At 42.8% G+C, this 15,669-nt stretch overlaps 1 protein-coding gene across 1 annotated transcript in view; it reads right to left on the reverse strand.

Annotated features, from left to right (window-relative positions):
• LOC132403998 (sodium-dependent serotonin transporter-like) overlaps window positions 1-15,294 on the reverse strand; it is a 99,291-nt gene extending 83,997 nt beyond the window's left edge. Inside the window, exons 1-5 of the mRNA XM_059987921.1 lie at window positions 14,780-15,294; window positions 8,603-8,737; window positions 7,666-7,885; window positions 4,802-4,940; window positions 1,137-1,271 (exon numbers count right to left, since the gene is read on the reverse strand). Of these exons, the coding sequence (XP_059843904.1) occupies window positions 1,137-1,271; window positions 4,802-4,940; window positions 7,666-7,885; window positions 8,603-8,737; window positions 14,780-15,209 (1,059 nt within the window). The 5' untranslated portion in view covers window positions 15,210-15,294. The remainder of the gene's footprint in view (window positions 1-1,136; window positions 1,272-4,801; window positions 4,941-7,665; window positions 7,886-8,602; window positions 8,738-14,779) is intronic.
• Window positions 15,295-15,669: the final 375 nt, after the last annotated feature.

A 15,669-nucleotide genomic window follows, 5' to 3' on the forward strand; every position in this document is an offset into this window, starting at 1 on the left:
TAACCAGACAGGTTAGCTTCAATTTGTGCTGGTAACTTGCTGAAATCCCTGCTGGATCAACAGTATCATTTGTGCTGATTACATGCAAAGATTGAACTCAAAGTTAGGATGTTGCCTCTACCATAACCAATTAATCTCTGCTGAATATGTGTTTCCAAATCTAAGCTCATTTTCAGTGACTGTTTAGTTCAAAGTTTCAAAGTGCCATGTAAATTTATTATCGAAGTATGTATATGTCACCACATGAATTGAAATGAATTGAATTGACTTTATTACTTACATCCTTCATATAAATGAGGAGTAAAAATCTTTACGTTATGTCTCTGGCTAAATGTGCAATGTGCAATTTATAATTAATAGTATGTACAACAGGACAGTCAATATAACATAGAAATACAATTGTAGCAGCATGAATTAATCAGTCTGATGGCCTGGTGGAAGAAGCTGTCCCGGAGCCCGTTGGTCCTGGCTTTTATGCTACCCGGAGATTCATTTTAAGACCATAGAATCATAAGATAAAGGAGAAGAAGTAGGCTATTTGGCCCATCAAGTCTGCTCCACCATTCAATCATGGGCTGATCCCATTCTTCCAGTCATCCCCAATCCCCTGTCTTCTCCCCATACCCTTTGATGCTCTTGTTAATCAAGATCTAATCATGATCCATTTTCTTGAAGACATTCACAGTAGAACAAAAATACAAAAGAATCAATGAAAAATTGACCACAAACAACCAATTTGCAAAAGAAGACAAATTGCAAATAATAAAAATAAGTGTAAATAGATGTATAATACTGAGAATCCGAGTTATAGAGTCATTGAAAGTAGATTGTGGAATCAGTTCGGTGTTGAGATGAGTGAAGTTACTCAAGCTGGTTCAGGAACCTGATGGTTGAAGGATAATAACTATTCCTGAACCTGGTGGTGTGTGACCTAAGGCTCCTGTACCTCTCCCTTGATGGCAGCAGTGAGAAGGGAGCATGGACAGGATGGTGGGGATCCTTGATGATGGATGCTGCTCCCCTGCGGCAGCACTCTTTGTAGATGTGCTCAATGGTGGGGGGCGTATCAGTTCAGCATACTGTTATGTTAAAATAATTATTTCATTAAATCAGATCTTATTGTTATTTGCACTCACATTTGTGTCCAGCAGCTTCTTCCAGTTTGGTTTGAGGTAGAAGGCCACACCTCGCCATGCTCCAGGTAAAGTGGCTCCTCTTATCAAAAGGACAAAAAGCACCAGATAGGGCAGTGTGGCCGTCACCCAGACTATCTGCAACAGATACATCTTGTTAAAATCTTTCAGAAACATGCCTTTTTCTATCATATTACACTATCTTTATAATCCATTTTCCTCTAAAGCACAATCCATACAATATCAAACATGAGGAAATCTGCAGATGCTGGAAATTCAAGCAACACACACACAATGCTGGTGGAACACTGCAGGTCAGGCAGCATCTATAGGGAGAAGCTCTGTCGACGTTTTGGGCCGAGACCCTTCGTCAGGACTAACTGAAAGGAAAGATAGTAAGAGATTTGAAAGTAGGAGGGGGAGGGGGAAATGCGAAATTATAGGAGACCGGAAGGGGTGGGGTAAAGCTGAGAGCTGGAAAGATGATTGGCAAAAGGGATACAGAGCTGGAGAAGGGAAAGGATCATGGGACGGGAGGCCGAGGGAGAAAGAAAGGGGGATGGGGAGCACCAGAGGGAGATGGAGAACAGGCAAAGAATGATGGGCAGAAAGAGAGAGAAAAAAAGGAGGGGGAAAAAACTAAATATATCAGGGATGGGGTAAGAAGGAGAGGAGGGGCATTAACAGAAGTTAGAGAAGTCAATGTTTATGTCATCAGGTTGGAGGCTACCCAGCCGGTGTATAAGGTGTTGTTCCTCCAACCTGAGTTTGGATTCATTTTGACAGTAGAGGAGGCCATGGATAGACATATCAGAATGGGAATGGGAAGTGGAATTAAAATGTGTGGCCACTGAGAGATCCTGCTTTCTCTGGCAGACAGAGCGTAGGTGTTCAGCAAAATGGTCTCCCAGTCTGCGTTGAGTCTCAACAATATATAAAAGGCCACACCAGGAGCACTGGATGCAGTATACCACACCAGCTGACTCACAGGTGAAGTGTCGCCTCACCTGGAAGGACTGTCTGGGGCCCTGAATGGTGGTGAGGGAGGAAGTGTAAGGGCAGGTGTAGCACTTGTTCCGCTTACAAGGATAAGTGCCAGGAGGGAGATTGGTGGGAAGGGATTGGGGGGGGGGGGTACGAGTGGATAAGGGAATCACGTAGGGAGTGATCCCTGTGGAAAGGAGAAAGGGGGGGGGGGGGAGGGAAAGATGTGCTCGGTAGTGGGATCCCGTTGAAGGTGGCGGAAGTTACGGAGAATTATACTTTGGACCTGGAGGCTGGTGGGGTGGTAGGTGAGGACAAGGGGAACCCTATCCCAAGTGGGGTGGCGGGTGGATGGGGTGAGGGCAGATGTGCGGGAAATGGGAGAGATGCGTTTGAGAGCAGAGTTGATGGTGGAAGAAGGGAAGCCCCTTTGTTTAAAAAAGGGGAGACATTTCCTTCATCCTGGAATGAAAAGCCTCATCCTGAGAGCAGATGCGGCGGAGTCGGAGGAATTGTGAGAAGGGGATAGCATTTTTGCAAGAGACAGGGTGGGAAGAGGAATAGTCCAGGTAGCTGTGAGCGTCTGTAGGTTTATAGTAGATAAGCCGTCTCCAGAGATGGAGACAGAAAGATCAAGAAAGGGGAGGGAGGTGTCAGAAATGGATCAGGTAAATATGAGGGAGGGTGAAAGTTGGAGGCAAAGTTAATGAAGTCAACGAGCTCAGCATGCATGCAGGAGGCAGTGCCAATGCAGTTGTTGAAGGAAAAGAGGGGGATGGATACCCGTATAGGCTTGGAACATGAACTGCTCCACAAAGCCAACAAAAAGGCAGGCACAACTGGGACCCATGTGGGTGCCCATGGCTACACTTTTGGTTTGGAGGAAGTGGGAGGAGCCAAAGGAGAAATGAAGAGGAATTAGTGTAAGAACTAATTCCGCTAGATGGAGGAGAGTGGTGGTAGAGGGGAACTGGTTAGGTCGGGAATCCAAAAAGAAGCGGAAAGCTTTGAGACCTTCCTGGTAGGGGATGGAGATACATAGGGACTGGACGTCCATGGTGAAAATAAGGCGATGGTGGCCAGGAAACTTAAAATCATTGAAAAAATTCAAAGTGTAAGAAGTGTCATGAAGGGAAGGGATTGAAGAAGGGGGGATAAAATAGTGTCAAGGTATGCAGAAATGAGTTTGGTGGGGCAGGAGCAAGCTGAGACAATGGGTCTACCTGGACAGGCAGGTTTGTGGATCTTGGGTAGGAGGTAGAAACGGGAAGTGTGGGGTGTGGGAACTATGAGGTTGGTGGCAGTGGATGGGAGATCCCCAGAGCTGATAAGGTTGGTGATGGTATAGGAGACAGTGGCCTGGTGCTCCTTAGTGGGGTCATGATCAAGGGGTAAATAAGAGGAGGTATCAGAGAGTTGTCGCTGTGCCTCAGCCAGGTAGAGGTCAGTACGCCAGACAACAGCAGCTCCCCCCTTATCAGCGGGTTTTATAGTGAGGTTGGGATTAATGTGGAGAGCAGAACGTTCGGAAGGAGTGAGGTTGGAATTGGAACAGGGTGTGGTGATGTCGAGACGGTTGATGTCCCATCGGCAATTAGCAATAAAGAGATCCACAGCAGGCAGAAGACCAGAGCTGGATGTCCATGATGAGGAGGAGGGTTGAAGACAGAAGAAGGGATCATTGGTGGGGGTAGGAGAGTCCTTGTCGAAGAAGTAGACTTGAAGACGGAGCCGGCGGAAGAAGAGTTCAGCGTCATGGCGTACGCGGAACTCGCTGAGGTGTGGGCGAAGGAGGACAAAGCTGAGGCCCTTACTGAGGACTGAGCGCTCTGCCTCAGAGAGTTGAAGGTCGGAGGGAATGGTAAAGACCCGGCACGGATGAGAGATGGGGTCAGAGGGGGGAGGGAGGCTGGTGGTGTTGGTGGAGAAGGGAGGGCTGGGGTGAGAGGAAGATGGAGCCTCTGAGGGCCCAGGAGCTGATGATGGGATCTGAGGGAGAGGGGATTGCCGATCCAAACAATATGCCCTCTTTCGTAGGGTTGTTTGCCAAGTCTGGAGCTTAGACCACAAAAATTTCATCACTAGTCGAGGTGACATCATCACATGCAATTGAGTGTTGTTAATGCTGAGTGCTGGCGTTTAAATTGGTCCAACTTGTTGTTTTGATCAGGCGGCTAACATAATATTATGGGTGTTATTTGCTCGTTTTTTTGCCATTTCCGCAATTTGTTCTGTTTTTTTTTGGATGTTTGATGTTCCATGGTGTTTCTTTATTTTCACGGCTGCCCTTGAGGATGGATCTCAGGGTTGTGTACTGTATACATACTATGATAATAAATGTACTTTGAATCTTTGAATAGGCACTTCCAGCCCAACAGCTCCTGACAAACTTAATTCGACCCTGACCTAACCACGGGACAACTGACAATGACCAATGACGCTACCAGGTACATCTTGAGAGGACACTGGAGAGCCCAGGGGAAACCACACATTCCATGGGGAGACATACAGAGGACACTGAGATTGAATACTGCCTCGAGCTGTAACAGCGTTGTGCTAACCACTATGCTGCTGTGCCACCCTTTATCATGTATAGGGCCTTTATCATTGTATGCAACTTTATTATGATATCTTGGATTATATTGTTGCCAAAGAAAGATGTTTCCTAATGTTCTGAAACAAACCTTTCCGGACGTTTTAACCCCCTTCCATAGACTGAAGTAAACAATGGTGAAGATGACGAAGAGACACAGAAGAAGCTGCCAGCGGATCACACCCACATAACGTAACCCCTGGGATTTGTGGATCTCCAGAACATTCCGTCTAAGCATAAAAGAGAAAGGTAAATAAAGAATATATAGTAATAATAGAAGTTGAACAATAATCATGCTTCAAAAATCATTCATTTCCTGGTGGCAGTTTAGCAAAAACGTTTTTCTGCCTCAGCAGGTTGCAGTATCTAGGCCCCTGCTCAACAAGCAAAAACCTCCTTTGAATTTTTAATTGTTAATGCAATCTCAGTGCTGTTGCCTTCTGTGTGAGGTGCAGCATCATCTAACACCTGAGGTTATTTTGGAAGATCCTCTGGAACTATGCAGTAAGGTTATACAATTGCCCTGGACAACACTCAGGCACCTCGGCCAAAGCAGTTTGCTATTTCGCTAGTTTGTTCAGATTTACTGCCACATTTGTCTGCATGATAGTGACAACACCTCAGGTAGTACAGTGAATTCTGGTTAATTGGGACATATCAGGACCAGTACATTGTGCCCCAACTAAGTGGCTGCCCCAGTTAGCTGAAGTTTCATGAAAATTATTCAAGAAAGACAAAATGCCACTTAACTGAGTGGCATATTATATATTTAAATGAAATACTGAACAAATTAGAACACATGCAATATTAATACAATATTATAAAGCTCAATTAGTTGCTGATTGTTATCAACAGAGGAATTTATCCAGTGTATACTGCCTTGTTCTTTTCATTCACTGTAATTGAGCAAAATTAGCACAGGCACCTAGTGCAGATAATGGACTGCCTTTGTTATTTTCTTGCATAAGGTAGTGTCAAAAATCACTGTTTTTTAATTTGGTGTAGATCAGCCCAAATTAATAACATAACACAAGTATATGCAACACTTGCTATTTAAAAACTGGTCACTCTAAGCATGGTGTAGTGTCTAACATCCACACAAGTGCAATCAACTGGCACTAGTAAGAAATCTTCATTTTCATTGTAACATTCAGGATAAATGCAACTAGAGGTCAAGGGTTAAGGGTGAAAGGTAAAAAGTTTAAGGGGAATGTGAGGAGAAACTTCTTCACTCAGGGGGCTATGAGAGAGTGGAACAAGCTGCCAGTGCAAGCATGCTTGCAAGCTCAATGTCACTGTTCAAATGAAGTTTGGATGGGTACATGGATAGCAGTGGTATAGAGAAACATAGACTGTACTCTTTTCCTAGATGTTGTTTGGCCTTCTGAGTTCCTCCAGCATTTTGTGTGTATTGCTCATTTTCACACCCGGCATTTCTGGAATCTCCAAGGCTCAATGCTTGAAACCGCAGTGGCAAAATAGATTTGAATTGTCCTACTGCTTATTTCTCGCCAGCTATCAATGACAAAAATCACTGCTTATTGAACTCAAACTCATGCAACTAACGCTATTTAAAAACAGATCGCTGTAAGCACTGTGTAGTGTCTATCAGCCTTGTAAATGCACGCAACTGACCCTAGTTAAAAACTTTTTGGCAACACTCTCCTGTCCCAATTAAGTAGCATAGTGTCCCAAATAAAGGAAGGGAATCCTGGCTATTTTGCTGATTAGTTTTTGTTTTTTAAGAGTTGTCCCAATTAACTAGAGTCCACTCTAATTGGCTTGCTGTAAAATCACCCTGACAAGTCCTGATAACATTAAAGTATAATAAATAAATTGCAAAAGATTTGCATTGAAAGTGAAACCTATTAGGGCATCATAAATCATGTGATAAAGTGCAATTTAAATCAAAATGGTATCCAAGAGATGGACTGTGCTTGGAATCTACCTCCTGGGTCACCACCATCATGTGCCCTGTCGTATGAAGTCGGTGATCATGCTCTTATCCATGACCATGACTGTCCTTGGCAAATTTTTCTACAGAAGTGGTTTGCCATTGCCTCCTTCTGTGCAGTGTCTTTATAAGATGGGTGACCCCAGCCATTATCAATACTCTTCAGAGATTGTCAGCCTGGTGTCAGTGGTCACATAACCAGGACTTGTGATCTGCACCAGCTGCTCATACGACCATCCAACACTGGCTCCCGTGGTTTCACGTGACCCTGATCGGCAGGGGGAGGGGCGGGGTGAGTTCCAGGCAGCTGCTACACCTTGTCCAAGGGTGACCTGCAGGCTAGTGGAGTGAAGGAGCACCTTACACTTCCTTTGATAAAGGTGTATCTCCACCCCACCACCCAATCTCTAGGATAGCATTTGTATTTGTATTATGTTTTAATGACAGAATGCATATACTGTAGTGGAAATAGCAAATAGCCACTACAATGCAGTTATTTAAATCATAGCTCTATTTCACCTAGTTTGCATTAGTGGCTTCACTCAACACTGAGTTATATCCAGACATGGCACATTGCCATGTTCCAGTAATGGTGAGACAATGTATGTAGCATTACAGTCCAAATTTGATTTCTAATTTGTGCTAAGTTTGTTGATCCTTGTCAAAAAACTGTTCTAGCATTAGAATTACTTTCTTACTTCCAACCGGTAAGTGAACATGTATGTTGAGTAACAGAAATATACTCAGCTGTGAGGACCCATTCTTTACCAGTACATGGCTGAAATATACTCAGCTGTGAGGACCCATTCTTTACCAGTACATGGCTGAATGTTTCACACTGGTATAGAGTATTAAAGTCAGAAATATTATTTCATTAAATACAACAACCTGTTGTATCCCTCTTCCACCAACCACCTCCCCCCCGCTCAACAACTCATCACTTTGAAGCTACTGACCATAAGACATAGTAGTTTAACACTGGTTAAACATAAGCCACTTACATAAAAAATTCTTCTGCTGGAGACTTGGAGAAGTTATTCCAGGAGACATTATTTTTGCCAAAGTAGTTGATACAGTTGGGTGTGTTCCAAGAATTGTCACAGTTGGTCCATGGCAAGGTGGCCGTGAATGAACAGTAGAAATAGTAGAGAGCCCATGATATGATGGTGTTGTAATAGAAAGAGACGTACAGAGAAATGATACAGATTGCGTATCCAATCCCTAGAAAAAGTAAGACATTTGAATTTAAGCATAGTTCTAAGGTTGTTATCTTGAAGCCATTTGCTTCCCTCTTTGATCTACACAACCAGCATGTCTTTATTTTCATGATACAACCCCTAACTGGCTCTTCATTCATGACTATGCTTAAAGTCAGCACTGTTTCTTATGCAGCTTTTCAGCAAAATAAGACAAGTATTGTAAGGAGATGGGTTTTCCCTTTATCCTAATTACCATATAGGATGCTCAATACCAAACCTCCCCTAGCACCCCCTCCCCACAGTATCTGGTGCCTCACAGTTCCAGTGGTCCAGGTTTATTCCTGACCGCTGGCTTTGTTTGGGTGGAGTTTGCTTGTTCTTCCTGTCTCCAATTTCTAATTTCTTCATGCATCCCAAAGATGTGGTGGTTAGTACATTATTTGGGCACCATATATTGTCCCCCATGTGTAAAATGAGTGGTTGAATCTTGGGGGGGGGATTGATAAAAATGGGGGGAGAATAAAGTGATTTCAGTGTAGATTCCAAGGGTCATTGTGGACTCAGTGGCTCAAAGGTTGTGTCCCTGTGCCTAGGATTAAATGTGTGAAACCTTCAATTCCTGTTAACAATTCAGTATTGGTGAAAAGTTTTTGGTCTTTATTCTTTTCTTTGTAACTAATTTGTATGCAAAGCGGTATGCTGTGACTTTTAGTATTGTATACTATAATGACATCAGCACCTTTAAATATTGGACATATCCTCTTCCAAACAGGAATAACTCCTGTTCTCTGATACTGTCCCAATGCCAACTCCATGTAGAACAAAGGGATTCCGCCAAACATTGCCATTAAGGTGTAGGGAATGAGAAATGCACCTGAAATTGAGAAGAGAAATTAAAGCTGTGAAAATGATGGAATATAAATTGGGTTACAAAACATTAACCTCAGGCATTTTTAGGATACACCTTAGATAAATACAACTTCTTCATGTACAATGACATGACATTTAAGGTACAGTGTTCAAAGAGACCCTTATATAATAATTATTCCATTCTGTAATAAACTACCACAATATGCATTGACAGGAATCTTATTGTGTTAATATACAAGCATCTAATGTACAAAGCAAGCAGCCCAAAATACAATGACATCTGGCCAGTACACCTATGTGACCTTAGGTTCATTGACAATCTCCAGAGTACACTGGAAATCATTACAGAAAAAAGTTCCAAGAATGTTGTCAGAACTTGAGGTACTGAGTAATAGGGAGGGTTTGGACAGGATAAGACTTTTTTCTTTAGAGCGTAGAAGTGCCATGGTCCGGTCCATTTCAGTTCATTTCCACCGGGCTGCTTGATTAGGACACATGATCTTCATCCGAACCGGCAGGATAAAAACCCCGGCTTACAGCTACTCGGGGCTGGTCCATCACCGTAGCCAGTGCGGTGATGCATCTTCCGAGCCGCCAAGAATAAGGGACTGTCTTCAGAGCCTGTCATCTGCAGTTTCTGGGTTGAGTCGAGGGCCTGCCATCAAGCTGAGTTTTGCCGGCCATTTGCCGCTTCATGTACTACCCAGAGTCGAGATACAAATGGACTGTTGTTTGTTTTTGTCATCTTGTGCCCAGCTGACCATTGCTGGCCATTTTCCACTGCTCCAAGCCGCGATATGTATTGTCTGTCATTGTTTGGTTTTGTCGCTCCGGTGTCCATGTCTAGTTCCTGGCTCCGTGTCCCAGTCAAGTCCAAGTCCAGGCTCCGTGTCAAGTCTCCGTGCCTGTGCCCTGCACTTGCGTCTGCTCCCTACACTCCATTGCAACAAGAAGGCTAAGGTGTGATCTTACAGAGGTGTATAAAATCCTGAAGGTCACAGATAAGGTACACGCACCCGGTTTTTTCCCTAGGATTGGGACATCAAGGACTGGTGGCCTTAGGTTTATGGTGAGAAGGAAATGTGTTAGGGCGTGCACTAGCAATGATGGAACTCAAGTGCAGAGGAAAGACAAACTCCCATGTAGAGACGGCGAACAGAGTTTATACATAGAAATTGCAACAGAGCATTGGTGCTTGACCGAGCGAGACCATGAGATGAAACATTCTCAAAACTTGAACCCTGCAATAAGCGCTAATAAAAGTCTGCTTAAGTAATACAGGTGCACGGAATCCCCGAGCATAAAAATATAAACTTTGCAAGGTTAAAGAATTAACAATTCTTGTTAAACAACAACCAGACAGTTAAGGAGCTCCAGAAACCTCAGCACCCAATGCTCTCTGGCTCCCCACACAGGCCCAAAGAGCTCAATACAGAAATGATTTAATTGGAGATTGAGGAAGGTTGTTTTTTTACAGAGAGTGGTACATATATGGAATGAGCTGCCAAAAGACGTGGTTAAGGTTGGTACAATAAATTTTTAAAAGACAGTTTTACAGGTAGATGAGTAGGAAAGGTGTAGATTAGAGATTCCCAGCCTTGTACCAATACCACTAACTCCTGGTTTAGAGGAATATGGGCCAAAAAGTGGGCAAATGGGGCCAGTTGGATAAGCATCTTGTTTGGCTGAAGGGCCTGATTTTCTGCTTTATGACCTCTATCACTCTGCAACTTCATGACTTTCCAGAAAAAGACCTACTAACTTTAAAACTTATTTTTAAAGTTATTAATTTACTTTGCTAATATTATATCGTGACAGTTCAATTTTAATACTGGAGAGAAAGATTTAGCACTGTAATTAAAACTGATATGTATCAAAAAATTCATGCACAAGCTTTTATAGAATTCTTCTAAGTTTTATTTAGATTTGCTACCACTGAATCAGAGACTTATTTTGGTGCTGTAGGAAACCTTTCAGCCATTGAGTCTGCCATCTGTCCTAGCTCAGTGCAATCCCATATTGCTCTTTTTCATAGCAAAGCAAATTATTTCCTGTCAAAAGTACATTTGATTACCTTTGAGTGACTCCATTCCTATCACACATACAGGAAGTGATGTATACTAGTAGACTGGATACTGGGGTCTACAGCACAGGACTGAAATAAGCTGCAGAGAGTTATAAAATTAGTAATCTCTATCATGGATACTAGTCTCTATAGTATCCAAGAAATCTTTAAGGAGTGGTGCCTCAGAAAGGTGGCTTCCATCATCAAGGACATGTATATACTCACTGTAATGCAGTTTTTTCCTGTATTTATCATCTATCGTATTGCTGCCACAAAGTTAACAAATTTCACAACATATGCCAGTGATATTAAACCTGATTCTGATTCTGAAATCATAGTTATTTTCTGAATGAAAATGATTCCCAAACATGCTCTTGTAATTTTTGCCTTTTTCCCCCCCTTTAAATGTATGTCCCTTAGTTCTGGAACTATCTGTTCATATGGAAATGTCTTTCCTCCATGCACCTGATTTTCAACAACACCATGAAATCTTCTGTCACTCTTTGTTTCCTAGAGAGCAAACTGATCTTTTGTATCGTTATTTGATTGGTGAAATCCTAATCTTTGATCCATTCTAGTGAATCTTCTCCAATCTTCACTATCTTCCTCAAGCTTGATGATTAGAATTAGATACAACATTCCAGTTGTGCCCTAGCCAGTATTTCTTTTAACATAAACAGTTAAACATAAATTCTCTGTTTTGTACACTACATTTTTACTTATGCTTTCTAAGATTCTATATGCTTTGTTTTCACTCTCTCTACATGTCATTGTATCCAGCTCCTGTGCACGGTTAAGAACCATGCATTTTGTCTGTGTGCTGTCCTTTCCATCATGTTATATTTGCTGTGCCACAATTCACCTGCTATTTGACTGTTCATGTCCATGTCAGTCTTATTGCTTTCAATTTTCATCTTCCTTTCAGTTTACCACATGTCCATCCTTTGTGTTATTCATAAGCTTTGAGATTGGCCTTAATTCTAAAAATCCACTCTCCACACAAAGTCCAGGGGAGCATCAGTCTTCCATTCACATAACTATCTCATCATCAGCATCCTGATGTGCCCTGTTCTATGCCATGGGTGAGCATGCTCTTCCATCTGTTGTTCTCAACCATGATGGTTCTTGGCAAATTTTTCAACATAAGTGGTCTGCCATTGCCTTCTTCTGGGCAGTGTCTTCACAAGATGGGTGACCCCAGCCATTATCAATACTCCTCAGAGATTGTCTCAAAACCAGAACTTGTGATATGTACCAGCTGCTCATACCACTATCCACCACAGGCTCCCATGACTTCACGTGACCCTGATGGGGAGGGGGCTAAGCAGGGGCTACAGCTTGCCAAACACTTCCTTTGGTATCTCCACACCCCGCCATCAAACAACTATCTAACTCTAGTCAAGAACAGGAAGCACTCACTGGTAGCCTTCAGACAGGCAAGCGGCATCGATGGAAATAGAAATCGGTCAACGTTTGGAGTCGGGAATCCTTCAAACATTGATCAGTTCTCACTTTCCACGGCAACCGTTCGACTGGCAGAGATCTTCAAAAATGTTCGGTTTTTGTTTCAGTTTCAAGCACGTTTCCATCTACTATTACTATCTGCCTTAATCACCAATTTTCACCAGTTGCCGCAAGCGACCTTTTCTCCGGTATTCCGCCGTGAAAAACGTTACCGGAAAAGTTTTGACAGGATAACTTGATTAATAGAACCCCATGCATGGTACCTTTGATATGAACATATACTCTGGCTGGGTTGAATGAAACGTAGAAAGCAATAATTGGCGATATAATTTTGATTATTTCCTCAACAAACGTGTTTAAAGATCAGGGCATTGGGCATTAGTATTTGGACATCTAGGATTTGACAAAACCGCAGCTGGAAACAATTAAGAATTTTAAAAAATCTTAAAGTATATCAGAAGAAAACGAACAATACTGCATTTTACGTAGTCGGAAAAGCAAATTGTTGCTATTAAGGAGTTTCCAAATTCATGTCTAACTTTGCTAATGGTATACTATGCATAATTCAGCCCATCTATGAGGGAATATGGGCAGAAAGAACAGCAGTTGCCGAGATTTGTACTCACTTTCACTGCGGTGTAGGATGTCATAGCAGAGCTGTGTAACCAACATCTCAGGAGAGTCGGTGACGAAGTTGTGAAACTGACATTTCAGGAGTCATTCAAAACAAGTAAACTGCGTGTGTGTGTTCCTTTGGATTTCCAGCATCCGCAGACTTTCTCGTGTGTATTTATTCTTTGACGGTGCGGTTACTTTGCGTGCGGATCTGTTCTCTTAAGCATTACAAGTATCTTGGGAACTATGACGGAAAGGGTTTTTCTCACAGGTTAATAGGAGGAGAATTGAAGAGAAAAGTTGGGCAGGACGCCCAGGAGACGAATAGTAGAATTCAGGCTGTGAGCTTTCATAACCAGTAACATCACATGAGTTCACAAAGATTCTTCCCCCACCCCCACGCACTAGAATATAAACGTGTAATTTTATTGATGTTTGTGTGCACAAATCGTATAAGATGCAACATGCTGAAATTGCCATATTTATAACTGCAATATGTGAGGTTATAGATGTGGCAAAAGGCGTTGATTGGCGACAGTTAAATGTACACTGCGCATAACAACTTGCGTGTGTGTAAGCGAGGCGAACCATCCACCTCAGGTACTGTATTATTTTTATCAGTAATGTCGATATCCTAGTTTCCCAGAACTAACGCTCCTGTTTCATCAACAATAATTTTATAGTCATAATGCCACGATAGTCATTGAGCATTCTTTTCTTATTTGGTTGGCGCATTTTCCTTTCTCTTGGAACAAAAATAGTAACAATGGAATCGGTAGGCAGAAATGTGCTTTGTCTGTGCAATTGGAGTTATTGCCCCAATCCTCAGTCTGCTCAAACATTCCCTTGTCTCTGTCCCTTAGTCTACACACCCTCCAGTCTGCGCCCTCGGATCAATTTAACATACGATATTCAGTCTACACATCTGAACCATCTCCGTTACCAACAGTCTTTTTCCTGTGTGCTTAGCGAATGGAAAACTATACTGGAGACACAAGAGGCAGCCTCCAGTAACACAGGATCACCTGGGAAAATTCAGGACGACTGTTGGAAACTGTCTTTCACCGTCAGCGGGAGAACAGCTGCCAACCACGTTGGAGCTCCAAGACTCGTAAATTTGTTGCGAGTGATATTGAACGAACAAAAATAAAAGTACCTGTACTGCGGATGCTGGAAATGAAAATAAAAGACAGAAAATGCCAATTGGAGAGCAAAATCACAGAAATAGGGTTCAGGTCGATTTCCTTTCCAGCAAGTGTGGTTCAGGTGTACCGATACACACTTGCAGTCTGATTTAGTAATTTCCAAGAATTTTGCCTCATTCTGCTTCGGACAGCTTCATTGCTGGTTAGTCCCTGTGGCATTGGGAAAGTACAATAACAAAAGAGAAGTGGACTGCGCAGATTTCCAATTCATGGAGGGGCACGGGGATTCTGGAAATCGGTGAACGAAGAAGATGGTAGTGATTGATTATGGTGGGTGGAGATTCCTGGCCATTTTCATCCTATCAGATACACCATCATTTTCAACTTAAATATGATGCATACGGTTTTCTGCAATTAATTATATTTAACCAAGATACATTACATTCAACATCGTTACTTTTCAAATTGTAAAGATACAAGGGACATAAGCATGTTTCTCCCAAATGGTTTAAAATGTTGTAGTGTGGGAATCGGGCTGAAAATGAAACGAAATTACAATTTTCAACCAAAAGCAAAACATTTTGGGTATTTCCATGGGCTTATCATGTCTCTTGGCCCAAGGTGTTAGATCAATTTGTTTAATCACTACAGGTAAAAATTATTCGTCAAACTCTTTTGTTTAGGCATAGTAGTAGGATATGCCCGAGACATTTGAGGACAAATAACTTGATGCACAATATATAAACCAGAATCTTACCGCCACCATTTTGATAGCAAATATAAGGAAATCTCCAGACATTTCCCAAATCCACAGCAAACCCAATCACTGACAACAAGAAGTCCATTTTTTTGCCCCACGTGTCCCTCTGGTCTGGGGCTCGGAACGGCGTGGCTTGTTGGCGATAGCCCGGACTAGTGGCGCTCTGGGCTCCAACATTGTCAACAATTGCCGACGAGTCCTTGTGCGAGAGCACCACGTAACTCCGAGACAGTCGGCGCTCGGCACAGGGAAATTCGTTGTCCCCGACCGCCACGCAATCCCTTATCTTCTTGGCCGGCATCAGGAAACCGTTCTCACCCGGAGAAATCTTGCCCAACTCCGTGCGACCGTTGGCTGGCACCTTCCCCTTCGGGGCGGAGCCTCTTTGGATAAGGTGCAGCTTCTTGCCGTGTTTGTTGCTCTCCATAGGGGCTCGCTTGCCACCAAGAGTCTGTTGACCTAGGGGAAGCAGCCAAGTGAAAATCTTAATGTTGGAAGATGAACCAAGCAGACTAAACCCTCTCCGTGAAACATGCAAGTTCACCAGTTTCAATCCAGCTCCCAGGAAAATGCAAGTTCCACTCCCAACTCTTACAGGTAGCCCTTGACCCGTAACTAAAGCGCCAAGAGGAAGGGGCAAACACAAATACGGCTTGTTGCAAACATATTTAAGAAGTTTCCATGACGATGTGACGTAAATGATCTAATGAATCGAACACCTGGAGCGAATCTAGGAAAATGGACATTCATGTGTGTACGAGTCAGATCAACGAGGGGAGGAGAGTCCTGTGGCAATTCAAACAGAAAACGGCGGTAAACTGTATTAAATCCAAGCCTTTGCGTCATATCATTGCCGAAAGTAGGCGGTAAGTTAGTAAATCCTATAA

This window comes from Hypanus sabinus, chromosome 13, assembly GCF_030144855.1.
Source record: "Hypanus sabinus isolate sHypSab1 chromosome 13, sHypSab1.hap1, whole genome shotgun sequence".
In the NCBI taxonomy this organism is placed as follows: Eukaryota; Metazoa; Chordata; class Chondrichthyes; order Myliobatiformes; family Dasyatidae; genus Hypanus; species Hypanus sabinus.